The sequence below is a fragment of the Metopolophium dirhodum genome, chromosome 4 (assembly GCF_019925205.1).
Source record: "Metopolophium dirhodum isolate CAU chromosome 4, ASM1992520v1, whole genome shotgun sequence".
In the NCBI taxonomy this organism is placed as follows: Eukaryota; Metazoa; Arthropoda; class Insecta; order Hemiptera; family Aphididae; genus Metopolophium; species Metopolophium dirhodum.
The window spans coordinates 10,328,860-10,356,287 of NC_083563.1; the positions used below are offsets into that span (position 1 = coordinate 10,328,860).

General features: G+C 27.6%; 6 protein-coding genes across 6 annotated transcripts; 4 read left to right on the forward strand and 2 right to left on the reverse strand.

Annotated features, from left to right (window-relative positions):
• Nucleotides 1-528: 528 nt before the first annotated feature.
• LOC132943290 (uncharacterized) lies at nt 529-4,997 on the forward strand. The gene is made up of 3 exons (XM_061012222.1): nt 529-685; nt 1,996-2,149; nt 4,212-4,997. The coding sequence occupies exons 1-3, from the start codon at nt 529-531 to the stop codon at nt 4,852-4,854; spliced, it is 954 nt and encodes a 317-aa protein (XP_060868205.1). The 3' UTR covers nt 4,855-4,997.
• LOC132943289 (uncharacterized) lies at nt 679-5,829 on the reverse strand. Its single transcript, XM_061012221.1, has 2 exons — nt 5,385-5,829; nt 679-1,961 (listed from the first exon to the last, which is right to left on the reverse strand). Exons 1-2 carry the CDS (start codon nt 5,687-5,689, stop codon nt 1,043-1,045), a joined length of 1,224 nt encoding a protein of 407 aa, XP_060868204.1. The 5' UTR covers nt 5,690-5,829; the 3' UTR covers nt 679-1,042.
• Nucleotides 5,830-6,288: 459 nt separating this feature from the next.
• On the forward strand, nt 6,289-10,757 carry LOC132943292 (uncharacterized). The gene is made up of 3 exons (XM_061012225.1): nt 6,289-6,445; nt 7,756-7,909; nt 9,972-10,757. The coding sequence occupies exons 1-3, from the start codon at nt 6,289-6,291 to the stop codon at nt 10,612-10,614; spliced, it is 954 nt and encodes a 317-aa protein (XP_060868208.1). The 3' UTR covers nt 10,615-10,757.
• A 1,291-nt stretch (nt 10,758-12,048) lies between these two features.
• LOC132943291 (uncharacterized) lies at nt 12,049-16,517 on the forward strand. Its single transcript, XM_061012224.1, has 3 exons — nt 12,049-12,205; nt 13,516-13,669; nt 15,732-16,517. The coding sequence occupies exons 1-3, from the start codon at nt 12,049-12,051 to the stop codon at nt 16,372-16,374; spliced, it is 954 nt and encodes a 317-aa protein (XP_060868207.1). The 3' UTR covers nt 16,375-16,517.
• On the reverse strand, nt 12,199-17,475 carry LOC132943288 (uncharacterized). The gene is made up of 2 exons (XM_061012220.1): nt 16,905-17,475; nt 12,199-13,481 (listed from the first exon to the last, which is right to left on the reverse strand). The coding sequence occupies exons 1-2, from the start codon at nt 17,207-17,209 to the stop codon at nt 12,563-12,565; spliced, it is 1,224 nt and encodes a 407-aa protein (XP_060868203.1). The 5' UTR covers nt 17,210-17,475; the 3' UTR covers nt 12,199-12,562.
• Nucleotides 17,476-18,530: 1,055 nt separating this feature from the next.
• LOC132942270 (protein YIPF6) lies at nt 18,531-25,989 on the forward strand. The gene is made up of 8 exons (XM_061010541.1): nt 18,531-18,834; nt 20,107-20,169; nt 23,286-23,405; nt 23,474-23,552; nt 23,616-23,658; nt 23,714-23,842; nt 25,615-25,772; nt 25,841-25,989. Exons 1-8 carry the CDS (start codon nt 18,829-18,831, stop codon nt 25,954-25,956), a joined length of 714 nt encoding a protein of 237 aa, XP_060866524.1. The 5' UTR covers nt 18,531-18,828; the 3' UTR covers nt 25,957-25,989.
• Nucleotides 25,990-27,428: the final 1,439 nt, after the last annotated feature.

The window sequence follows — 27,428 nt, forward strand, 5'->3', positions numbered from 1 at the left end:
CCAAACCGTACTGTACTATGGCAACGGTCGTATACTCGTATAAAGCCGTGGTTTCCTACAACCACGCATCCGTGAAGCCGTGGTTTCCTACAACCACGCATCCGTGATTGCGTGGTGCGCGATGCGTGATGCGTGATCGCGCAAAAGTTGAAACCATGAAAAACCATATTTGTGTTTATCAATAATTCACGCACGTGAATATTCACGCGCGCGATTGTCGATTCACGCACGTCAATCGCGCAACAGTCGCTAGTAGAGCAACATTTGCGTGTCACGCAGCGGAGGACGAAAATATTTTATACCCTTCTATAATATTATAATATATTTATTATTATTTATTATATAATATAAATTGTATTTAAATATTTATTGCTTATAATAACTGCATATATTACTCAAATTATAAATTAGTAGGTAAGTATCAATTCCATACATTTCATTTAAAAACATGCTTATTCATTGACAAAGTGCAAATCATTGCCAAATTCAATAAATATTTTAGATCATTCATTAGTTTTCAAAAAAAGTATGGAGTCAAAATCATTTAACTCCATAGACGACGAAAAGCTTATTGAATGTGTCCGAAATTATCCTGTTTTGTACAAATTAAGCGACAAAAATTACAAGGATAATTCAGTCAAAGAGAACGCCTGGAAAGAAATTTCACACTTCGTAGGAAAAAATGGTATGTATTATTGGATAAAGATTATTAAAATAATTAATAGCCAATATAATTAAACTCTTTAAATATTTATTATTATGATTGTATCAAATTTAGATTCGGAATTTCATATTATTTATATTATATGGCGACTCTTGGGTTTTTAGTGAGGCGTAGTGCACAATCAAATAATGCATTTTTAAATAATATAAGGAAAATATGGAGTTTATTTTTAAATTAAATAATATTATAAGAGAATACAAGAAAAAATAAATATTTATTCTACTTTATTCTAAAATTACCAAATAAAATAAAACAAAACAAAATTGAAATTATAGAAAATACTTTTAAAAATAGCCCAATGTATACAATAATATTATTTCAATTAGTTCGTGTGACGTGTTTTTGCTGCCAGCTCACTGATCCTATCCTGCTATTAAAATAATCTTTAAAAGTTTCCCTGACTCGAAAAGCTTCATGTGTTGCATTTCCCCCTATTGCACTTAATTGTATCATGTTCGTTTGTACGTCCGTTATGGGATCTTTTTCTGTTGAATCTGTAGGACACACCATTCGTTCATCTCGTAATAGATTATGGATAATACACGATGCCATTATTAAGTTGTCTACTGTCTCAGGAAGAATATTAATTGGAGTAAAAAATACTCGAAAATTTTGACACATAATTCCAAACGTATTTTCCGTTGTTCTTCGCGCTCGACTTAAACGATAATTAAAAATGGCTTTCGTTTGATCTGTTTTCGATTGATTTCGAGGATAGGGCCTCATCATTGTTTCCGTTAATTTAAACGCTTCATCACCAACAAATACATGAGGCACGACTATATCAGTATTTGGTAAGCACTCTGGGTCTGGAAATTTAAATTTTCCGGTTGAAATCAATTTTCCCAAATTTGATTTAGGGAAAATTCCTGCATCTCCTTCTTTTCCATATGACCCTATGTCGACCACTAGAAACTTGTTATTCGCATCACATAAAGCCAATAGAACAACGGAAAAAAATGATTTAAAATTAAAATACAGTGATCCAGAGCTATCAGGGCAAACGATCCTTATGTGTTTCCCGTCAATAGCGCCGCAGCAATTCGGAAAATTCCACATTTCATAGAAATCATTGGATACTTTTTTTAAACTATGTTCGGTAGGTTCTGGCATTGTTATATTTTTCAATCGGTTACAAATAGCTACAAGTACTTCCTTTATAATGGTACTTATCCAGCTGTGCGATATTCTGAACTGAAATGAAAGAGATCTGTAACTCTCTCCGGTTGCTAAAAATCTGTAAAATGTAAATACATTTAAATTATTTTTAGTAAACGACTGCAAAACACGTTGGCGTACAGTAAGAGATTCGTACAAAAAAAATATGAAAAAACGTAAATTAGGTACTGGTTCAGCAGCTCCGACAAAATCAAAGTATAACGATGATGCATTAAGTTTCTTAAACAACATTGAAGATGAAAGAAGGTAAAAACCATTATTATTATTAAGCTACTTTATACGTATATGTATATATATTATAAATGTATTTAAATTTTTAATCAACATTTCATAAAATTCGGAGATAACATTTTATTTTGAGATTAATTGTTGTAGTATAAAAATATTTTATTTTTTTAACTAAATAGTAAATACTACAACGAGTAGTAAAGTCTATTAATTTTTACCTTTTATCCATATTTTTGTATCTTTTTTATTTTTATTAATATTTAAACAAATACATAAAATGGTATTACTTTAAAATAATTCAGAATTACCACAAGAATATTTCAATAATTTCTGAATTCGATTATTTTTTATTAAATAACACAAATTAATTTTAGAACTTACATAATATTAATGATGAAAATTATGAGTTTAAAATTTAAATATATACTAGTAAGTGTATATCGAGATTTGAAAAAAAAACACACACCATTGTAGATCCAATAACTTCTTCGTTTCACTGAGAATCTTAAACATCCACCCAAAATGCAAAAATGCTACCACCCCGACCAGTTTTAGATTCTGAGCGAAGCGATGAATGTATTGATTTTACAATGATGTGTGTTTTAGATTCTGAGCGAAGCAATGAATGTATTGATTCTACAATGATGTGTGTTTTTTTTTTTATTTTTTTATTTTTGTGTCTGTCATCACCTTTTAGGACAGTAAAAGTGCTTGGATTTTCTTCAATAGTAACTTTTCTGATAGGAAAGTGAATCTAGTTGGTACTTTGGGGGGTCAAAAGTAAAAATTTCCCAGTAGTTTTCACAAGCGACGTCAAAAACAAAAGAAAAATTAAGGAAAAACGGGAATTTTTACGCAAAATCTGTTTTCGAGAAAATCGATTTTGGTTTTTGGTGTAACTCTAAAACAAATGACCGTAGGGACATGAAATTTTGACTAAATGTTTATATTAGCATTTTCTATACACCATAAAATTTACAAAATATTTTGACTCTTTTTGAGCTGTTTACGGCCATTGTCAGTTTTCAATTTTTTTAGTTTTTTTTTCTATAAATATCAATAAAAATTTATCTGTTGAGTAAAAAAGCTTGAAAATTTAATAGAAGGCTCCTAGGTTATTGTTTCAAAGGCAGATGAAAAAAATTGAAAATCCTTAGTCACAGTTTTTATTTATAAGCATTTAAAGTTCAAATTTTGACAAAATACGGAAAAATCACGAAAAATAGCAAATTATTTTGAGTTGAGAATTCATAAAAATTTTTCTTTTTAAATATAAGATTTGAAAATGTAATATATGAACAAAAAATGTCTACAAGAAACTTAAATTAAATTTTTATGAGCGTCTGAAATTTATATTTTTACAACATTTGATATTTACTCGATTTCTCATGTAACAATTTTCTTATTTTATTGTAATTAAAAAACGAATGACTGTAGATACTTGAAAATTTCACTGAATGTTTATATTAGCATTTTCTATACACCATAAAATTTTGAAAATATTTTGACTCTTTTTGAGCTGTTTACGGACATTGTCAGTTTTCAATTTTTTTAGTTTTTTTTTCTATAAATATCAATAAATTTTTATTTGTTGGGTAAAAAAGCGTGAAAATTGAATATAAGGCTCCTGATATATCGTTCTAATAGCATTTGAAAAATATTAAAAATACATAGGCACAATTTTTTTTTATAAGCATTTAAAGTTCAAATGTTGACAACATTTATGAAATTTATAATTTATTAATTATTTTGTGGTTAAAAATTTATAAATTTTTAACTTTTATGGCTAAGGATTGAAAATTTAAAACAAGGCTCCACGTAAATAGGTTATAATTAAATTACTTTATTCACAATAATATCATCAAATATACTTGGGAAAATCATAGGCTGACTGACCGTTTTCGCTCAGAATCGTTTTTCTTATACAATGATATTATATCATTGAATTCAAATTTAACACCATCCATTACAGTGACCCACTTGTAACCTACTGTACAGCAGAGCGACATCCACTTATCCACCTTTTTTTATATTACTGCTTAAAATTCAAACATCTTATGATTTATAAAATTATTTCTAGAACTAAGTCGAACATTGCCTACAATGAAAACTTAAACTATTCAGAGGTTATGGAAAATGAAAGTTTTAATCAAACTGCGGAGTCAGAAGAAAATTGTTTTTCTAATAATTCTGGTCAAGTTTCATTAGAAACAGATAATTCGATAGTCGATCAACCACTGGAAAATGAAATACGTGATAGTTTGACAGACAGATTTCGAAAACCGTATGAAAAACCAAAAAAAATTGGAACAAAGGATAAGATAATTGAGGAAATTAAGAAAGGGCGAGAGGAGCGTTTGGCGGCGTTAAAAGAGATGAGACTAGGCGAATTATGTAATGATCCAATTCAAATTTTTTTTAAAAGCATGGCTTCGACAGTGGCAACATTTCCCCCAGAATTGGCCGTAGAAGCAAAAACTAGGGTTTTTAATATTATTTCCGAATTGGAATTACGCGCAATAAAGGAAAAGGCTTCGAATACAACTTCCGTAGAACCAATTGTACCGGTATCGCCTATTCCATCAAAACAAATAGTTCCGACAATATTTGTCGAAGAAGATTCTTCGAGTTCTGCAACTTCTGCAACAAGCAGTGTTTCATGCCCTACCACAGCTGCAAACTCCAGTTATGCTTTTTTACAATATTATAATAATGATTATTAATTTTTTTTTACATATTTTGTTAAAACTAGGTGTTATTATTTTTATATTTTGTTTTATTTTCATTTTAAAAGGGTTGTTATGTTTTTATTTTATTTTAAGAAATATTTGTATTCTTTATTTTTTTTTTGTATTTAATGTAAAACGTGTAGTTTGTTTATAACAAAATATCTACAATTTCAGATATATGGATGGCAATTTTTTGTAACATTTTAGTAAATGTTACTATACTTAAATAATTAAAATGTATGTATACATCTTGTTAAATGTTAATCTTGTTTTTAATTAAAATGAAATACCGGTGTTATAATATGATGTACCTATATTTCAACATGTTATTATATTGTTATTTAAACCATTTTTAGTATTTATGTAATATGTCTCCTGCAACAATAACTTTTTTTCAAATCATAATAATATTTAAATAAATTAAATTATGTACTTGTTTGTTAAAAACTAACATGATATATTCTATTTTTTTTTAAATCTCAATTACTGAATATTCAATAATTATAATATCATAATTAACTTACCTTAGAGTGAGAGCGAGTTTTTCCTCCGGTGATATTGGTCTTTTAACTCTGTTACTTGGACGTCTTTTTATATCATCTTTAATATAATCTAATATATAATTGAATAGTTCAAGTGATACCCTAAAATATGCACGAAATCTAATTTCGTTATCTATAAGGCGTCTTTCAACTAAAATATTATAACATCCTTCTCTACTTCGTTCAATAAACATTTCGTCCTCTTCATCCCTGAAATAATTTGCAAGTAGCAACAGTTCTTCGTCAGCTTCGTCTTCTAAAATATTATAAAGCGTCAACACGTCCATTTTGGCGAAGAACTGGACACCAACTGACAAATATTTTCATCACGCACTCATAATCACGCACTGTGTAGCAAAACATCATCACGCAACACGCATCACGCATCACGCAAGTTTGATCGCGCAATAGCGCATCGCGCACCACGCAATCACGGATGCGTGGTTGTAGGAAACCACGGCTTGATTGCGTGGTGCGCGATGCGTGATGCGTGATCGCGCAAAAGTTGAAACCATGAAAAACCATATTTGTGTTTATCAATAATTCACGCACGTGAATATTCACGCGCGCGATTGTCGATTCACGCACGTCAATCGCGCAACAGTCGCTAGTAGAGCAACATTTGCGTGTCACGCAGCGGAGGACGAAAATATTTTATACCCTTCTATAATATTATAATATATTTATTATTATTTATTATATAATATAAATTGTATTTAAATATTTATTGCTTATAATAACTGCATATATTACTCAAATTATAAATTAGTAGGTAAGTATCAATTCCATACATTTCATTTAAAAACATGCTTATTCATTGACAAAGTGCAAATCATTGCCAAATTCAATAAATATTTTAGATCATTCATTAGTTTTCAAAAAAAGTATGGAGTCAAAATCATTTAACTCCATAGACGACGAAAAGCTTATTGAATGTGTCCGAAATTATCCTGTTTTGTACAAATTAAGCGACAAAAATTACAAGGATAATTCAGTCAAAGAGAACGCCTGGAAAGAAATTTCACACTTCGTAGGAAAAAATGGTATGTATTATTGGATAAAGATTATTAAAATAATTAATAGCCAATATAATTAAACTCTTTAAATATTTATTATTATGATTGTATCAAATTTAGATTCGGAATTTCATATTATTTATATTATATGGCGACTCTTGGGTTTTTAGTGAGGCGTAGTGCACAATCAAATAATGCATTTTTAAATAATATAAGGAAAATATGGAGTTTATTTTTAAATTAAATAATATTATAAGAGAATACAAGAAAAAATAAATATTTATTCTACTTTATTCTAAAATTACCAAATAAAATAAAACAAAACAAAATTGAAATTATAGAAAATACTTTTAAAAATAGCCCAATGTATACAATAATATTATTTCAATTAGTTCGTGTGACGTGTTTTTGCTGCCAGCTCACTGATCCTATCCTGCTATTAAAATAATCTTTAAAAGTTTCCCTGACTCGAAAAGCTTCATGTGTTGCATTTCCCCCTATTGCACTTAATTGTATCATGTTCGTTTGTACGTCCGTTATGGGATCTTTTTCTGTTGAATCTGTAGGACACACCATTCGTTCATCTCGTAATAGATTATGGATAATACACGATGCCATTATTAAGTTGTCTACTGTCTCAGGAAGAATATTAATTGGAGTAAAAAATACTCGAAAATTTTGACACATAATTCCAAACGTATTTTCCGTTGTTCTTCGCGCTCGACTTAAACGATAATTAAAAATGGCTTTCGTTTGATCTGTTTTCGATTGATTTCGAGGATAGGGCCTCATCATTGTTTCCGTTAATTTAAACGCTTCATCACCAACAAATACATGAGGCACGACTATATCAGTATTTGGTAAGCACTCTGGGTCTGGAAATTTAAATTTTCCGGTTGAAATCAATTTTCCCAAATTTGATTTAGGGAAAATTCCTGCATCTCCTTCTTTTCCATATGACCCTATGTCGACCACTAGAAACTTGTTATTCGCATCACATAAAGCCAATAGAACAACGGAAAAAAATGATTTAAAATTAAAATACAGTGATCCAGAGCTATCAGGGCAAACGATCCTTATGTGTTTCCCGTCAATAGCGCCGCAGCAATTCGGAAAATTCCACATTTCATAGAAATCATTGGATACTTTTTTTAAACTATGTTCGGTAGGTTCTGGCATTGTTATATTTTTCAATCGGTTACAAATAGCTACAAGTACTTCCTTTATAATGGTACTTATCCAGCTGTGCGATATTCTGAACTGAAATGAAAGAGATCTGTAACTCTCTCCGGTTGCTAAAAATCTGTAAAATGTAAATACATTTAAATTATTTTTAGTAAACGACTGCAAAACACGTTGGCGTACAGTAAGAGATTCGTACAAAAAAAATATGAAAAAACGTAAATTAGGTACTGGTTCAGCAGCTCCGACAAAATCAAAGTATAACGATGATGCATTAAGTTTCTTAAACAACATTGAAGATGAAAGAAGGTAAAAACCATTATTATTATTAAGCTACTTTATACGTATATGTATATATATTATAAATGTATTTAAATTTTTAATCAACATTTCATAAAATTCGGAGATAACATTTTATTTTGAGATTAATTGTTGTAGTATAAAAATATTTTATTTTTTTAACTAAATAGTAAATACTACAACGAGTAGTAAAGTCTATTAATTTTTACCTTTTATCCATATTTTTGTATCTTTTTTATTTTTATTAATATTTAAACAAATACATAAAATGGTATTACTTTAAAATAATTCAGAATTACCACAAGAATATTTCAATAATTTCTGAATTCGATTATTTTTTATTAAATAACACAAATTAATTTTAGAACTTACATAATATTAATGATGAAAATTATGAGTTTAAAATTTAAATATATACTAGTAAGTGTATATCGAGATTTGAAAAAAAAACACACACCATTGTAGATCCAATAACTTCTTCGTTTCACTGAGAATCTTAAACATCCACCCAAAATGCAAAAATGCTACCACCCCGACCAGTTTTAGATTCTGAGCGAAGCGATGAATGTATTGATTTTACAATGATGTGTGTTTTAGATTCTGAGCGAAGCAATGAATGTATTGATTCTACAATGATGTGTGTTTTTTTTTTTATTTTTTTATTTTTGTGTCTGTCATCACCTTTTAGGACAGTAAAAGTGCTTGGATTTTCTTCAATAGTAACTTTTCTGATAGGAAAGTGAATCTAGTTGGTACTTTGGGGGGTCAAAAGTAAAAATTTCCCAGTAGTTTTCACAAGCGACGTCAAAAACAAAAGAAAAATTAAGGAAAAACGGGAATTTTTACGCAAAATCTGTTTTCGAGAAAATCGATTTTGGTTTTTGGTGTAACTCTAAAACAAATGACCGTAGGGACATGAAATTTTGACTAAATGTTTATATTAGCATTTTCTATACACCATAAAATTTACAAAATATTTTGACTCTTTTTGAGCTGTTTACGGCCATTGTCAGTTTTCAATTTTTTTAGTTTTTTTTTCTATAAATATCAATAAAAATTTATCTGTTGAGTAAAAAAGCTTGAAAATTTAATAGAAGGCTCCTAGGTTATTGTTTCAAAGGCAGATGAAAAAAATTGAAAATCCTTAGTCACAGTTTTTATTTATAAGCATTTAAAGTTCAAATTTTGACAAAATACGGAAAAATCACGAAAAATAGCAAATTATTTTGAGTTGAGAATTCATAAAAATTTTTCTTTTTAAATATAAGATTTGAAAATGTAATATATGAACAAAAAATGTCTACAAGAAACTTAAATTAAATTTTTATGAGCGTCTGAAATTTATATTTTTACAACATTTGATATTTACTCGATTTCTCATGTAACAATTTTCTTATTTTATTGTAATTAAAAAACGAATGACTGTAGATACTTGAAAATTTCACTGAATGTTTATATTAGCATTTTCTATACACCATAAAATTTTGAAAATATTTTGACTCTTTTTGAGCTGTTTACGGACATTGTCAGTTTTCAATTTTTTTAGTTTTTTTTTCTATAAATATCAATAAATTTTTATTTGTTGGGTAAAAAAGCGTGAAAATTGAATATAAGGCTCCTGATATATCGTTCTAATAGCATTTGAAAAATATTAAAAATACATAGGCACAATTTTTTTTTATAAGCATTTAAAGTTCAAATGTTGACAACATTTATGAAATTTATAATTTATTAATTATTTTGTGGTTAAAAATTTATAAATTTTTAACTTTTATGGCTAAGGATTGAAAATTTAAAACAAGGCTCCACGTAAATAGGTTATAATTAAATTACTTTATTCACAATAATATCATCAAATATACTTGGGAAAATCATAGGCTGACTGACCGTTTTCGCTCAGAATCGTTTTTCTTATACAATGATATTATATCATTGAATTCAAATTTAACACCATCCATTACAGTGACCCACTTGTAACCTACTGTACAGCAGAGCGACATCCACTTATCCACCTTTTTTTATATTACTGCTTAAAATTCAAACATCTTATGATTTATAAAATTATTTCTAGAACTAAGTCGAACATTGCCTACAATGAAAACTTAAACTATTCAGAGGTTATGGAAAATGAAAGTTTTAATCAAACTGCGGAGTCAGAAGAAAATTGTTTTTCTAATAATTCTGGTCAAGTTTCATTAGAAACAGATAATTCGATAGTCGATCAACCACTGGAAAATGAAATACGTGATAGTTTGACAGACAGATTTCGAAAACCGTATGAAAAACCAAAAAAAATTGGAACAAAGGATAAGATAATTGAGGAAATTAAGAAAGGGCGAGAGGAGCGTTTGGCGGCGTTAAAAGAGATGAGACTAGGCGAATTATGTAATGATCCAATTCAAATTTTTTTTAAAAGCATGGCTTCGACAGTGGCAACATTTCCCCCAGAATTGGCCGTAGAAGCAAAAACTAGGGTTTTTAATATTATTTCCGAATTGGAATTACGCGCAATAAAGGAAAAGGCTTCGAATACAACTTCCGTAGAACCAATTGTACCGGTATCGCCTATTCCATCAAAACAAATAGTTCCGACAATATTTGTCGAAGAAGATTCTTCGAGTTCTGCAACTTCTGCAACAAGCAGTGTTTCATGCCCTACCACAGCTGCAAACTCCAGTTATGCTTTTTTACAATATTATAATAATGATTATTAATTTTTTTTTACATATTTTGTTAAAACTAGGTGTTATTATTTTTATATTTTGTTTTATTTTCATTTTAAAAGGGTTGTTATGTTTTTATTTTATTTTAAGAAATATTTGTATTCTTTATTTTTTTTTTGTATTTAATGTAAAACGTGTAGTTTGTTTATAACAAAATATCTACAATTTCAGATATATGGATGGCAATTTTTTGTAACATTTTAGTAAATGTTACTATACTTAAATAATTAAAATGTATGTATACATCTTGTTAAATGTTAATCTTGTTTTTAATTAAAATGAAATACCGGTGTTATAATATGATGTACCTATATTTCAACATGTTATTATATTGTTATTTAAACCATTTTTAGTATTTATGTAATATGTCTCCTGCAACAATAACTTTTTTTCAAATCATAATAATATTTAAATAAATTAAATTATGTACTTGTTTGTTAAAAACTAACATGATATATTCTATTTTTTTTTAAATCTCAATTACTGAATATTCAATAATTATAATATCATAATTAACTTACCTTAGAGTGAGAGCGAGTTTTTCCTCCGGTGATATTGGTCTTTTAACTCTGTTACTTGGACGTCTTTTTATATCATCTTTAATATAATCTAATATATAATTGAATAGTTCAAGTGATACCCTAAAATATGCACGAAATCTAATTTCGTTATCTATAAGGCGTCTTTCAACTAAAATATTATAACATCCTTCTCTACTTCGTTCAATAAACATTTCGTCCTCTTCATCCCTGAAATAATTTGCAAGTAGCAACAGTTCTTCGTCAGCTTCGTCTTCTAAAATATTATAAAGCGTCAACACGTCCATTTTGGCGAAGAACTGGACACCAACTGACAAATATTTTCATCACGCACTCATAATCACGCACTGTGTAGCAAAACATCATCACGCAACACGCATCACGCATCACGCAAGTTTGATCGCGCAATAGCGCATCGCGCACCACGCAATCACGGATGCGTGGTTGTAGGAAACCACGGCTTGATTGCGTGGTGCGCGATGCGTGATGCGTGATCGCGCAAAAGTTGAAACCATGAAAAACCATATTTGTGTTTATCAATAATTCACGCACGTGAATATTCACGCGCGCGATTGTCGATTCACGCACGTCAATCGCGCAACAGTCGCTAGTAGAGCAACATTTGCGTGTCACGCAGCGGAGGACGAAAATATTTTATACCCTTCTATAATATTATAATATATTTATTATTATTTATTATATAATATAAATTGTATTTAAATATTTATTGCTTATAATAACTGCATATATTACTCAAATTATAAATTAGTAGGTAAGTATCAATTCCATACATTTCATTTAAAAACATGCTTATTCATTGACAAAGTGCAAATCATTGCCAAATTCAATAAATATTTTAGATCATTCATTAGTTTTCAAAAAAAGTATGGAGTCAAAATCATTTAACTCCATAGACGACGAAAAGCTTATTGAATGTGTCCGAAATTATCCTGTTTTGTACAAATTAAGCGACAAAAATTACAAGGATAATTCAGTCAAAGAGAACGCCTGGAAAGAAATTTCACACTTCGTAGGAAAAAATGGTATGTATTATTGGATAAAGATTATTAAAATAATTAATAGCCAATATAATTAAACTCTTTAAATATTTATTATTATGATTGTATCAAATTTAGATTCGGAATTTCATATTATTTATATTATATGGCGACTCTTGGGTTTTTAGTGAGGCGTAGTGCACAATCAAATAATGCATTTTTAAATAATATAAGGAAAATATGGAGTTTATTTTTAAATTAAATAATATTATAAGAGAATACAAGAAAAAATAAATATTTATTCTACTTTATTCTAAAATTACCAAATAAAATAAAACAAAACAAAATTGAAATTATAGAAAATACTTTTAAAAATAGCCCAATGTATACAATAATATTATTTCAATTAGTTCGTGTGACGTGTTTTTGCTGCCAGCTCACTGATCCTATCCTGCTATTAAAATAATCTTTAAAAGTTTCCCTGACTCGAAAAGCTTCATGTGTTGCATTTCCCCCTATTGCACTTAATTGTATCATGTTCGTTTGTACGTCCGTTATGGGATCTTTTTCTGTTGAATCTGTAGGACACACCATTCGTTCATCTCGTAATAGATTATGGATAATACACGATGCCATTATTAAGTTGTCTACTGTCTCAGGAAGAATATTAATTGGAGTAAAAAATACTCGAAAATTTTGACACATAATTCCAAACGTATTTTCCGTTGTTCTTCGCGCTCGACTTAAACGATAATTAAAAATGGCTTTCGTTTGATCTGTTTTCGATTGATTTCGAGGATAGGGCCTCATCATTGTTTCCGTTAATTTAAACGCTTCATCACCAACAAATACATGAGGCACGACTATATCAGTATTTGGTAAGCACTCTGGGTCTGGAAATTTAAATTTTCCGGTTGAAATCAATTTTCCCAAATTTGATTTAGGGAAAATTCCTGCATCTCCTTCTTTTCCATATGACCCTATGTCGACCACTAGAAACTTGTTATTCGCATCACATAAAGCCAATAGAACAACGGAAAAAAATGATTTAAAATTAAAATACAGTGATCCAGAGCTATCAGGGCAAACGATCCTTATGTGTTTCCCGTCAATAGCGCCGCAGCAATTCGGAAAATTCCACATTTCATAGAAATCATTGGATACTTTTTTTAAACTATGTTCGGTAGGTTCTGGCATTGTTATATTTTTCAATCGGTTACAAATAGCTACAAGTACTTCCTTTATAATGGTACTTATCCAGCTGTGCGATATTCTGAACTGAAATGAAAGAGATCTGTAACTCTCTCCGGTTGCTAAAAATCTGTAAAATGTAAATACATTTAAATTATTTTTAGTAAACGACTGCAAAACACGTTGGCGTACAGTAAGAGATTCGTACAAAAAAAATATGAAAAAACGTAAATTAGGTACTGGTTCAGCAGCTCCGACAAAATCAAAGTATAACGATGATGCATTAAGTTTCTTAAACAACATTGAAGATGAAAGAAGGTAAAAACCATTATTATTATTAAGCTACTTTATACGTATATGTATATATATTATAAATGTATTTAAATTTTTAATCAACATTTCATAAAATTCGGAGATAACATTTTATTTTGAGATTAATTGTTGTAGTATAAAAATATTTTATTTTTTTAACTAAATAGTAAATACTACAACGAGTAGTAAAGTCTATTAATTTTTACCTTTTATCCATATTTTTGTATCTTTTTTATTTTTATTAATATTTAAACAAATACATAAAATGGTATTACTTTAAAATAATTCAGAATTACCACAAGAATATTTCAATAATTTCTGAATTCGATTATTTTTTATTAAATAACACAAATTAATTTTAGAACTTACATAATATTAATGATGAAAATTATGAGTTTAAAATTTAAATATATACTAGTAAGTGTATATCGAGATTTGAAAAAAAAACACACACCATTGTAGATCCAATAACTTCTTCGTTTCACTGAGAATCTTAAACATCCACCCAAAATGCAAAAATGCTACCACCCCGACCAGTTTTAGATTCTGAGCGAAGCGATGAATGTATTGATTTTACAATGATGTGTGTTTTAGATTCTGAGCGAAGCAATGAATGTATTGATTCTACAATGATGTGTGTTTTTTTTTTTATTTTTTTATTTTTGTGTCTGTCATCACCTTTTAGGACAGTAAAAGTGCTTGGATTTTCTTCAATAGTAACTTTTCTGATAGGAAAGTGAATCTAGTTGGTACTTTGGGGGGTCAAAAGTAAAAATTTCCCAGTAGTTTTCACAAGCGACGTCAAAAACAAAAGAAAAATTAAGGAAAAACGGGAATTTTTACGCAAAATCTGTTTTCGAGAAAATCGATTTTGGTTTTTGGTGTAACTCTAAAACAAATGACCGTAGGGACATGAAATTTTGACTAAATGTTTATATTAGCATTTTCTATACACCATAAAATTTACAAAATATTTTGACTCTTTTTGAGCTGTTTACGGCCATTGTCAGTTTTCAATTTTTTTAGTTTTTTTTTCTATAAATATCAATAAAAATTTATCTGTTGAGTAAAAAAGCTTGAAAATTTAATAGAAGGCTCCTAGGTTATTGTTTCAAAGGCAGATGAAAAAAATTGAAAATCCTTAGTCACAGTTTTTATTTATAAGCATTTAAAGTTCAAATTTTGACAAAATACGGAAAAATCACGAAAAATAGCAAATTATTTTGAGTTGAGAATTCATAAAAATTTTTCTTTTTAAATATAAGATTTGAAAATGTAATATATGAACAAAAAATGTCTACAAGAAACTTAAATTAAATTTTTATGAGCGTCTGAAATTTATATTTTTACAACATTTGATATTTACTCGATTTCTCATGTAACAATTTTCTTATTTTATTGTAATTAAAAAACGAATGACTGTAGATACTTGAAAATTTCACTGAATGTTTATATTAGCATTTTCTATACACCATAAAATTTTGAAAATATTTTGACTCTTTTTGAGCTGTTTACGGACATTGTCAGTTTTCAATTTTTTTAGTTTTTTTTTCTATAAATATCAATAAATTTTTATTTGTTGGGTAAAAAAGCGTGAAAATTGAATATAAGGCTCCTGATATATCGTTCTAATAGCATTTGAAAAATATTAAAAATACATAGGCACAATTTTTTTTTATAAGCATTTAAAGTTCAAATGTTGACAACATTTATGAAATTTATAATTTATTAATTATTTTGTGGTTAAAAATTTATAAATTTTTAACTTTTATGGCTAAGGATTGAAAATTTAAAACAAGGCTCCACGTAAATAGGTTATAATTAAATTACTTTATTCACAATAATATCATCAAATATACTTGGGAAAATCATAGGCTGACTGACCGTTTTCGCTCAGAATCGTTTTTCTTATACAATGATATTATATCATTGAATTCAAATTTAACACCATCCATTACAGTGACCCACTTGTAACCTACTGTACAGCAGAGCGACATCCACTTATCCACCTTTTTTTATATTACTGCTTAAAATTCAAACATCTTATGATTTATAAAATTATTTCTAGAACTAAGTCGAACATTGCCTACAATGAAAACTTAAACTATTCAGAGGTTATGGAAAATGAAAGTTTTAATCAAACTGCGGAGTCAGAAGAAAATTGTTTTTCTAATAATTCTGGTCAAGTTTCATTAGAAACAGATAATTCGATAGTCGATCAACCACTGGAAAATGAAATACGTGATAGTTTGACAGACAGATTTCGAAAACCGTATGAAAAACCAAAAAAAATTGGAACAAAGGATAAGATAATTGAGGAAATTAAGAAAGGGCGAGAGGAGCGTTTGGCGGCGTTAAAAGAGATGAGACTAGGCGAATTATGTAATGATCCAATTCAAATTTTTTTTAAAAGCATGGCTTCGACAGTGGCAACATTTCCCCCAGAATTGGCCGTAGAAGCAAAAACTAGGGTTTTTAATATTATTTCCGAATTGGAATTACGCGCAATAAAGGAAAAGGCTTCGAATACAACTTCCGTAGAACCAATTGTACCGGTATCGCCTATTCCATCAAAACAAATAGTTCCGACAATATTTGTCGAAGAAGATTCTTCGAGTTCTGCAACTTCTGCAACAAGCAGTGTTTCATGCCCTACCACAGCTGCAAACTCCAGTTATGCTTTTTTACAATATTATAATAATGATTATTAATTTTTTTTTACATATTTTGTTAAAACTAGGTGTTATTATTTTTATATTTTGTTTTATTTTCATTTTAAAAGGGTTGTTATGTTTTTATTTTATTTTAAGAAATATTTGTATTCTTTATTTTTTTTTTGTATTTAATGTAAAACGTGTAGTTTGTTTATAACAAAATATCTACAATTTCAGATATATGGATGGCAATTTTTTGTAACATTTTAGTAAATGTTACTATACTTAAATAATTAAAATGTATGTATACATCTTGTTAAATGTTAATCTTGTTTTTAATTAAAATGAAATACCGGTGTTATAATATGATGTACCTATATTTCAACATGTTATTATATTGTTATTTAAACCATTTTTAGTATTTATGTAATATGTCTCCTGCAACAATAACTTTTTTTCAAATCATAATAATATTTAAATAAATTAAATTATGTACTTGTTTGTTAAAAACTAACATGATATATTCTATTTTTTTTTAAATCTCAATTACTGAATATTCAATAATTATAATATCATAATTAACTTACCTTAGAGTGAGAGCGAGTTTTTCCTCCGGTGATATTGGTCTTTTAACTCTGTTACTTGGACGTCTTTTTATATCATCTTTAATATAATCTAATATATAATTGAATAGTTCAAGTGATACCCTAAAATATGCACGAAATCTAATTTCGTTATCTATAAGGCGTCTTTCAACTAAAATATTATAACATCCTTCTCTACTTCGTTCAATAAACATTTCGTCCTCTTCATCCCTGAAATAATTTGCAAGTAGCAACAGTTCTTCGTCAGCTTCGTCTTCTAAAATATTATAAAGCGTCAACACGTCCATTTTGGCGAAGAACTGGACACCAACTGACAAATATTTTCATCACGCACTCATAATCACGCACTGTGTAGCAAAACATCATCACGCAACACGCATCACGCATCACGCAAGTTTGATCGCGCAATAGCGCATCGCGCACCACGCAATCACGGATGCGTGGTTGTAGGAAACCACGGCTTAAGTATTGTAGTGCATGTACTAAATTAGTTATTCCCTACTTAACTAATAACTACTAAGTTTAATATTTAATATATTTCATACCTAATGATTAATAATTAACTTGATATTTTAGTTATGAAAAAGTATATATTTTGTCATGATTCTGGTATTTGTGATTTTAAATGTAATAACGTATAGCGATTATAATATAATATGAATAAACGTCAAAAAGGTTATACAATACAACATTATATAATATCATTTACTCAGTTTACTAAATTATAATTTAAGAATTTTTAAGGTAGATATTTATATTTTATTCTGTAACAAGAAATGAGAAATACTTCAGGAAAAATCTTATGATTATTGACTATCGAGTATTATTATAGATGTATGTGAATTTGACCGTTTCCACAGAATCTTTAAAGCACTCATAATGTTTTTTTTATATAAAATTCCATGCCTATACCCATAGACTTACTAAAAATCTTAAGTCAAGACAAAAATAAAAATAAATATGAAATATTTTTTATTTATATAAAACTATTTAGATTAAAAATATACATACTTGAACTGCATTTCTAACTTTCATTTTAGAAAAGCTATTTAATTCAAAATGATGTTTGGTTAATCTAGGACATACTTTAGTTGTTTATTATTTTGATGTGGCGTTATTTCAGTTAAGGCTGATCGCTGATGAAACGTCAGGAAATTAATTTTCCACACTCGTGTAACTATGGGAGTAATGCCTAATGATTAGTATGCCAGTTCCACAGCTCGGCTGAACAAAACTAAAACACAGTAACTACAGTTTGTGAAATTGTTCAGGAGAGCCAATATTCTAAACATTAACAGGCTTATCATATAATAAACTCTTGTAGTTACTTGGCTGTAAATTGATAAATAATCATCCGAATCCAAAGAAAATAATATCGTTTAATTCAGCGTAACAAGATGACAATGAGGATACAAAAAAGTCGATTTTGATAAGAACGTTAGTTACTGTGTTTTAGTTTTGTTCAGCCGAGCTGCTGATATAGGGATTCAGTTATACGGTCTCCTTATCACAATTCGATGTGTACTATTATATTATGTTCGTGGTGTAACCAGTATAATATTATCTTAAATCGTGATGAGAATACGTATTCTTATCATGGCTTTAGATAGTACTATCTAAAGCCGTGATTCTTATCTATCTCGATGGTACTATGTTATCAGTTATCATGACACGTCCGGATTTTCAGTTTCCTATTATTTAATATTTTTATATTTCATTTTTAGTTTGAAATTTTGATTTTATTAATTTGTCAAATAAATAGTAATTATTTTAAGTGGCCACGTATAAAATGTTTATTAGTTCAAATTCATTTATTACAAAAAAATTCCATAGAATCGAATGAAAACTTCTACATTATTTGTACTCATTATTCTTTAGTTATTCCACACACAAATAAATAACAACAATGGATGTAAGTTTTTTATGTCTAGTTAGACTAGATGGGACATACGCTTTTTTACTTTTAATTTATTGAAATACAATTTAATTATTAATTTATGTTTTTTCTAGTAGTGTAAAGTTTTTTGATATATTTTTAAAATTTTAATAATTATATTAGTCATATATTCAGGTATATTCAATATAAAAAGAAATAATGGTTAATTTGTGGCTTTATCAGTCTAAGATTTATTCCATTTTTAGTATTATCCTGTATTTTGGCGCATTTGGTTGGTAATTGGCTTTCTGTATAATAATTTTTAGTTGAAGTAGTTTTGTAGAATCTGTTTTCTAAGTTATAAATGTGTCTGGCTAACTTTTTTTAAGTATAAATGTAAAAATCAAATGCCCAATTTCTATGAAGAGGATGTGATACCCGCATGTGTGGTCTCCGTCTTGCAAGTGCGTAACATAGCAAATTTTACTCTCAGTAGAACACGTGTAGCTCCGTAAGTTTAACAATTAAAGTAAATTAACCTCGTATAAAATCTAAAGGTAAAATTATTATCTTGGCAACATTGTGGGCTTTTTATTATATTTTAGTTTTAAAACGAGTTATAAGTATTTGAAGATCAATAAATAATTTACAGCTTTAAAATTAAAATATAATAAAAAGCTCATTATCATGATGTTACCTAGATAATAATCTTTCATTTAGATTTTAAAAGAGGTCAATTCACTCTAATTTTTAAATTAACAGATCTACACATGTTTTGCTAAGTGTGAAATTTATTATGTTACGCACTTGTAAGACGGAGACAACACATGCGTGTATCACATCTTCTTAATTTTCTTAATACATTCAACATTTCAAGTTCAATTTTTTAAATTTTTTTTTAATTTCCTATCTTATAAGATGAGTTCCAAAATTTGGCTACTAGCTAGGTACAACTTAGAAAAAAATAAAATTTAAAAAAGTCTAAATCACTATTATGATAACTTCAGAAAGTCTTAGTATTTTTTGATAGTATGGAACTCAGCATACTTCTATTCCTTTTAGGTATAGTGTAATAATATGTAATTGATAGAATTTCACATTTTTTAGATAGACATTGCTTAGCTCATTTTATTAGGTATTATGTTGATATATGATATTTCTACAATTTTAATAGGCACCTAGGTATTTTAGTATTTTAGTATTATATCTAGATTTCTAAATCTAACTTTTGTATTAAAGAACTTCAAATAATAAATAGTTATTTAAACATACCAAATTGTATAATTTATGCTTTTTTTTTATATTTAGTTTTTAAATACTAATACCGGACAAAATAACTTCAATAATCCGAATGGTGGTCATACTGCAGTTGTAAGTAAATACTTTATGAATTATTCAATTTAATATAAATTAAAAATATTCCAAGTATAGTGTAGTTTTAGAAAGCATCAGATTATGTTTAAAAATAAAATTTCCTATTTCCTAATCATAAAATTACGATTTAAATCAATATATTTTTTTTTTTTTATTAAAGAAATATATATTATAAATAATTGAAAAATGCACAATAAATACTATCTACCAACTTTAAGCTAGGCTTGTGTTGTTGGTAGAGAGTTGCTATATGACAAAACGATACAATAATAAATATAGAATATTTATACATTTATTAATATTATATACATTGAGTAAACTAAATTTAATTTTATACATTGTTGAATTGCAGTTATGATACATGAATTCCATTTACAAAACTATAAAACTAAAAAATAAAACATACAAACTATTCTAGAGAATATATTAACCAATTCAAAACAATTTAACTTAAATTATATTTTTATAAATTCCTGGAGTTAAAGAACACCATTTTCTTAATATAAACTAGGGTATAAATTGGCATAGAATTAAAAAAAGTTGACCCGAGATAGTCCATGAACTTTTGACCAAATGCCTTTCTAGTATATTTTAATTTTACATCATATGCTCTGATTTCCCTTTTATTACATCTTTTCCACCTCCACCCATGAATTAAAATTTTTATCATGAACATAATAGCTATTTTTGTATATAGACTTTTAAATGGTAATACATTTAATAGTTTAAAATTTGTAGAGGTTGAACCTACCAAGTTTTGTTTACTCAGACAAACCCTAATGACTTTGTTGTATTAGAAACGGTTAAACTGCATTTTTGGCTAGCCCTCCCCATACCAATAAACCATATTGGAAAATCGCTTGATATAAAGCCAAATAAATAGTACAAAAAGTTTTTACTGGTAAAAAGGCTCTTCATTTTTAAAAACGATAGGTTACTGTGCACAATTGTAATACAATGTTATCCACATGTAGGTTCTATCTTAAATTTTTATCTATAGTCAAATCTAAATATCGAATACTAGAAATTCTATATATATTTTTACATATTACGTCATGACAGATTATACCATTTTCACAATTATTTAGTTTTAAAAAATCGAAGTTATTTTTATTTTTGTAAATTGAGAAATTAATGAAATTAATTAGTGATATAATAAACAAATAATTGTATTTACCAACTCTAACTATAAAAGTATAAATTTACTTATATTACTATTAGGTTATACTCAGCCTCACAAAACTCTGCATAATTTCATCTATAACAGTATACTGACATAATATACACAAGGTAAATTGTACAAATATAATAAAACAATAAAAAAAGTCACCAAGTTTTCTCTATTTCTCTGTATAATGCATTTTAATTGTTTATTTAATATAACTATTGGCTATACCAACCTATAATTTAATAAAATGTTTCTAATTATATTCATAATTCTTTTGAAAAAAAAAAAAAAAAATGTGCAATTGTTTACTTGGATCCAGCAAAAGCATTTGATACTATAGATTATAAAATGTTAATACATTTGGTATCAACGGAACAGCTCAGAATTTATTAAGTTCATACTTAAAAAATAGAAAACAACACGTTTGAATAAACAATGAATTAAGCGAAAAAACTTCAATAATATGTGGTGTACCTCAAGGGACAACTCGCTACATTATTCAATATACATATACACCAAATTAATAACTTGAATACACATGGAAAATTAGATTGCTACGCAGATGATACAGTACTTTTTGTTGAAGGCCAATCCTGGGATGAAGTATTTGCTAGTGTTCAATCCGACATGAGTAAAATACAAAAATGGCTATGTGAAAATAATTTATTCCTAAACTTAGAAAAAAACCTACATATTACCACACTATATAGTTAATTCAAATCAATCAATAAAACAAATCTATGTATACACGAGGATGACTATTTAAATCAAAATATATGTACATGCCAAACCTTTGTAAATATAGTTAAAAACTGTTAATATTTAGGTATAGAAATGTGTCATAATCTTAAATGGAATGACCACATAAAAAGTTTAACAAATAAATTAAGAAAACTTATGTATGCATTTAAAAATTTAACAGATATCTTAAAACTATTAGAGACAATTAGAGTAGTGTATCAAGCATTAATAGAATCCATAATTAATCATGGTATTTCTATATGGGGAGATACGTATGATACAACTATAGATCCATTAAAAAAAATACAAAACAAAATACTAAAAATAATCCTAAAAAAAGTTTCAAGATACCAAACAAAATATTAATTATACAATGAAATGAATGTACTACCAATAAAAAAATTATTTTATAAAGCGTTGGTACTTTACATAATTAAAAATAACCTTACTTTTAAAACTGAACACTGACATAATACTAGACAAATATCTAATATCAAAGTACCAACTATGCACAAAAAATTAACACAATCCACATACTTATATGTTGGTCCAAAAATTTACAATATACTACCATTAGAAATTAAATACAGCAACTCTTTTAAGATTCTTAAAAAAAAAATTATACTTTGGCTATTACAAGAACAAAATATAGACATAGCATAACAAACATATAGGATTACTGCATTATTTATCATATTAGTTATACGACTTTAGTAATTATTGTTAATCTTAGTTTTATATTACCATATTATATTGTATTATTTAACTACTCAATTTTTTACATAATACTATATTATAATATTGTATTATATAAACAAAGAGAAGAAAATATATATTTACTTATATTATTAATATTATAGTTAGGTATGTGAGAAATGTGTATTACAAATTGTAATTATTTAATTTATAAGAACTATTTAATGTATTTATATTTCAAATTGTGAACTCATGGGCCCCCATACAAACATGTTCAGTGGGGCCCATTATCTTCTTGAACAATAAATAAAAAAAAAAAAAAATAGGTAAGGTATACTTAGCAAAATAATAATTATTAATTTAGTAATTAATATTTCAAAGTTTTTAACAATTGTTAAATATTTAATTTAATTTGCATGTGTTAGCAATTTAATAATGAAATTATTATTTTTTTTTTCTTATTTAACTAGTCTCCTTTTAATCTATTGTACTTATTTTTTTATTTTAGTATATTGATGACCGACCAATGAATGATGTAGAAGGACGAATGACCGTGGCTGGATCACTAATGCAAAATATTGGTGACCCTGGATTCAACACATTAGATGAACCTATTAAAACAACTATTGTAATTATGATATTTATTACATATAGTTAGTATTTGTGTATAATGATAAGCATTTTTACTAACTTTAGATGAGAGACTTAAAAGCTGTTGGAATGAAATTTAAGCATGTTTTATATTTGAAAGAAAAAAATACACTTCTTAAAGAATGTAAGTCTTAAATAATGGATTTTTCACTATCTCATAATTTACAGTTTAAATTATATTTTTTAGGGGACTTGTGGGGCCCATTGATGCTTTGTACATTTATGGCCATGTAAGTTTATTAGTTTTTGCTGTCATTGAATTATAATAATTATTATTTATTTAAGGGTTTTACAAGCATCGCCAGATTCTATACAAATTGGTGATGGAGGTCCTGAATTTGCTGAGGTTTTTGTTATTATTTGGATAGGGTCTGTTATTATTACCTTAAATTCAAAATTACTTGGAGGTACAATGTAAGTATTCTTCATTTTATTATTGTATGTATTCATATTTTGTGCCATCAACTTTTTTTTTATAAATTATTTTTCTAAGTCGAGTTGTAAAAATATTTATTGAATTGTATTGTTATTGTCAAGCCAGGATTAAGGCCTAGAATGGTTCCTTGAGTAGGCTCCCATCGATGGAAAAAAAAATAATCCCTGTTTGTTGAACATTTTAAGAAATATAAAGGGAATACACTCAAATGACTTTATAATTAAGAGGAAGTTGTAACCGCATGTGTTGTCTTATTCTTACTAACTCATAACATACCGAAATGTATGTACAGCAATTACAATTTTGTGTGGTTAGCTTAAATATTAAAGTGAATTGACCTATTATAAAACTCAAAGGTATGGACATTATTCGGGTTCTCTTTTTGGATCTTTGAGCTGTTGTAACTTTTATGTGAGTTATGAGTAGGCATGTAAAATATAAATGTTAAACACGTTCAACGCCGCCCGTGATTTCAGAAACTACAGAAATAACAAAAACTACAACTACCCATACCTTTAAATTTAGAGTTCATTGTCAATGGCCTATCTAAGTTTCAAAGTTTATAAAAAAAATCCAATTTAATTATAGCGTATAAAAACGTATACGTTTTTGACGCTTTAACGCGTCACCAGCCTGTTGGAATAAACTCTGTTGAAAACTAGTTAAGCGCCCACTCGAATTTTTCAATTTTTTTTCCGAAACACATGTATTACAGAAAGTTATGAACGATGTTGCAAAAATTAAATTATTAGTTTTGAAGTTATATCCTTACAAAGTTCACGGTTTTCGGTGGTTCGCGCATTTGTATACAATGCAATATTTTACCGCACGTTTAGAACTTTATTTTTACTGAACAACCTTTTTTTCAATTTTCTTTTGTTCTAACGTACCTATATAGTTAAGCATGCTGAAAACGATGGGGAAGTCTGAATTTGGAAGTCAGACTTATTTTAAAGTTATAGCTAATTGAAATTTTTGGTATTTTCATATATACCTGGTGTGGTCCCCCGCTCGCTTGGACAAATATAATCGTTAACATCCATCTACTTGTTATGTAAAACCGCAATGGGTGGGTGTCAGAATTATTTTTGCAACATAATTTTTAAAACGTTGATTTACCTAGGTTTTAAAAGAAGAAAATTGTAAATTTGTCATAACTAAGCGCGGTAAATTATAAGCGTGTGTGTAAAACACCGAAAACTGTGAACTTCATAAGGCTATACAATAAATACTAATGATTTCCGGCAATTAATTGTTGGACCATCGTTCTTAACTGGTTGCAATACATAGGTATCCGAAAAAAAAATAGAAAAATTCTCTTGGACGCTAAACTAGATTTATAACGCTAAATTTGACAAATATTCTGTTGGAAAAAAATGTCAAACCAATCCCACCCAAATTCCTGAGTACCCCTCTGCATTTAAATAATTATAATAGGTCAATTAATTTTAATATTTAACGCAAAATTGAAACTCCTTGACTTACACTTTGGTATGTTATATGTTAGTAAGGCCAAAACAACATACGGATAAGATTTCCTCTTTAACTGTAAAAATATCAGTGATTAGTTAATAATTGTACATAATATTATTACTCTCATTACATTTAAAGTTAAATACCGTAATGTTACTTTATTATTGCTTTAATATTTACATAAAATATTACTTAAGAATATCACAGAACTATCACTTTTTAGAATTATCATTATTTGATTATTTGTATAATATAATTGATTAATTTTTTTTTTCAGATCGTTTTTTCAGAGTGTATGTGTTTTAGATTACTGTTTACTACCAATTGTTATAGCCTTAATAGTATGCAGATTTATTTTAATATTTGAGCAAACAAATTTCTTATTTTTTATTCGATTTGCCATATCAATTGGTTCATTTTTGTGGTCCACATATGGTAAGTTATAAAGCAATTACCATAGACATTTTTTAAAAATTATTCTCATATTATATTTTTAATTTTAGCCTCTGTTGTATTCCTTGGAGATAGTCAACCTCAAGGGAAAAAAGCTCTAGCTGTTTATCCAATATTTTTGTTTTACTTTATCATGTCATGGCTTGTATTATCACACACAGTGTAACATTGTTAATAAAAATGATATTTTGAGATGTTACGTGAGTTATGTTTATGACTTGTAATTATTTATTCTGTTTTAAATTGTTAATTATTAACTGTACCTAATTATTAATATTTGGCGCTTGATGCCTTCAATGTAAAGCACTCTGTCATGTGTATAAAAGTATTATGTTTATTGTGTTTTTCTATTTTTTTTTTCAAGATTCAAGTATATCAATATTTTTATTTTTCTCTCATTATAATGTTATTCAATTTACTTGTATTAACTTCTCCATGGGAAATAATGTCAAAAATCAAGCCGCTGTAAAGTTTAAATGTTGACAATATGCACTCAAATTACAAAACTAAATAAGGAAAAGTAGATTGTTAAATTGTTCAATAGTTTATATTAATAATTCTTTTTAATAGATTTGATAAATTGGTCTCATTGTCAGTCAATCCGTAGATTATCTTTTTCTACGGCCATCATCAGTAATGGTCCCAAATATTCTTATTTTATGATTGAACATAAATTTGTTTATAATCTTTACATTTGAAAGCACTCTCAGTTAACACTTGTGTTATGTTAAAATTAATTTAAATGCGTAAACTATGAATACATTATAAAACAAATTTGATTAAAAAATAGTTCTCGATTTATAACAAAAGCGAAATATATGTTAATAAATAATTTCATTTATTCTGCAATTATACACTTTATGTTGATACTGTGAATTTACTAAATGTTATAACCTGTAAAATATTATTTATTTTTTATTTTTAACTTATAAGTGTTTAAAATATAAGGGCCATATCAAAAGTTAAAATATACTGGTTGGGACCTTTTTGGTGATCGCCTCCTAGCCACGCTGGGCTAGACCGACGAAGACATAAGTATTATATTATATTATATTAATATACATTATCCATATGTATCAAATTCACATTTATTTTTATAAAAATTGCATTACAATGTTCCTATTTTCTCAGCGAAGACTTACTGAGATCTTATAGCATTTCTTGCCTTAATTTCAAAACAAGTATACTAATAATGCATTTTATTTTTACATATGATTTTGTTTTATATATATTTATTGTACAGTTCAGTGAAGTGTCAATTATAAGCAGTACAACATTTTTGCACAAATTAATTTATAAATTACAGTTTTATTGTTTGTTTTATGAATTATGATATGAGAAATTATTTTATTATCTACTGCGGCTCACTTGTTATGTAATCTTAAATTTAGTTGATTTGTTCACCCGATTGAGTACACATTTGAATTAAAATAGGTTCAAAAAGTAAAGATTTCTTCCAAATAACATATTTAAGATGTATTTATAGTTTACATAAAATAATAGATTTTAAGCTAATTTGATAAATTATTGTTTAACAAATTAAGTGTAAATTATTTTTTAAGTTTATAACTAACCTACTTAGTGACTTATTAAATTAAGCTTATGACTGTTAAGGACTAATTGAAGTAACTTTTTTGT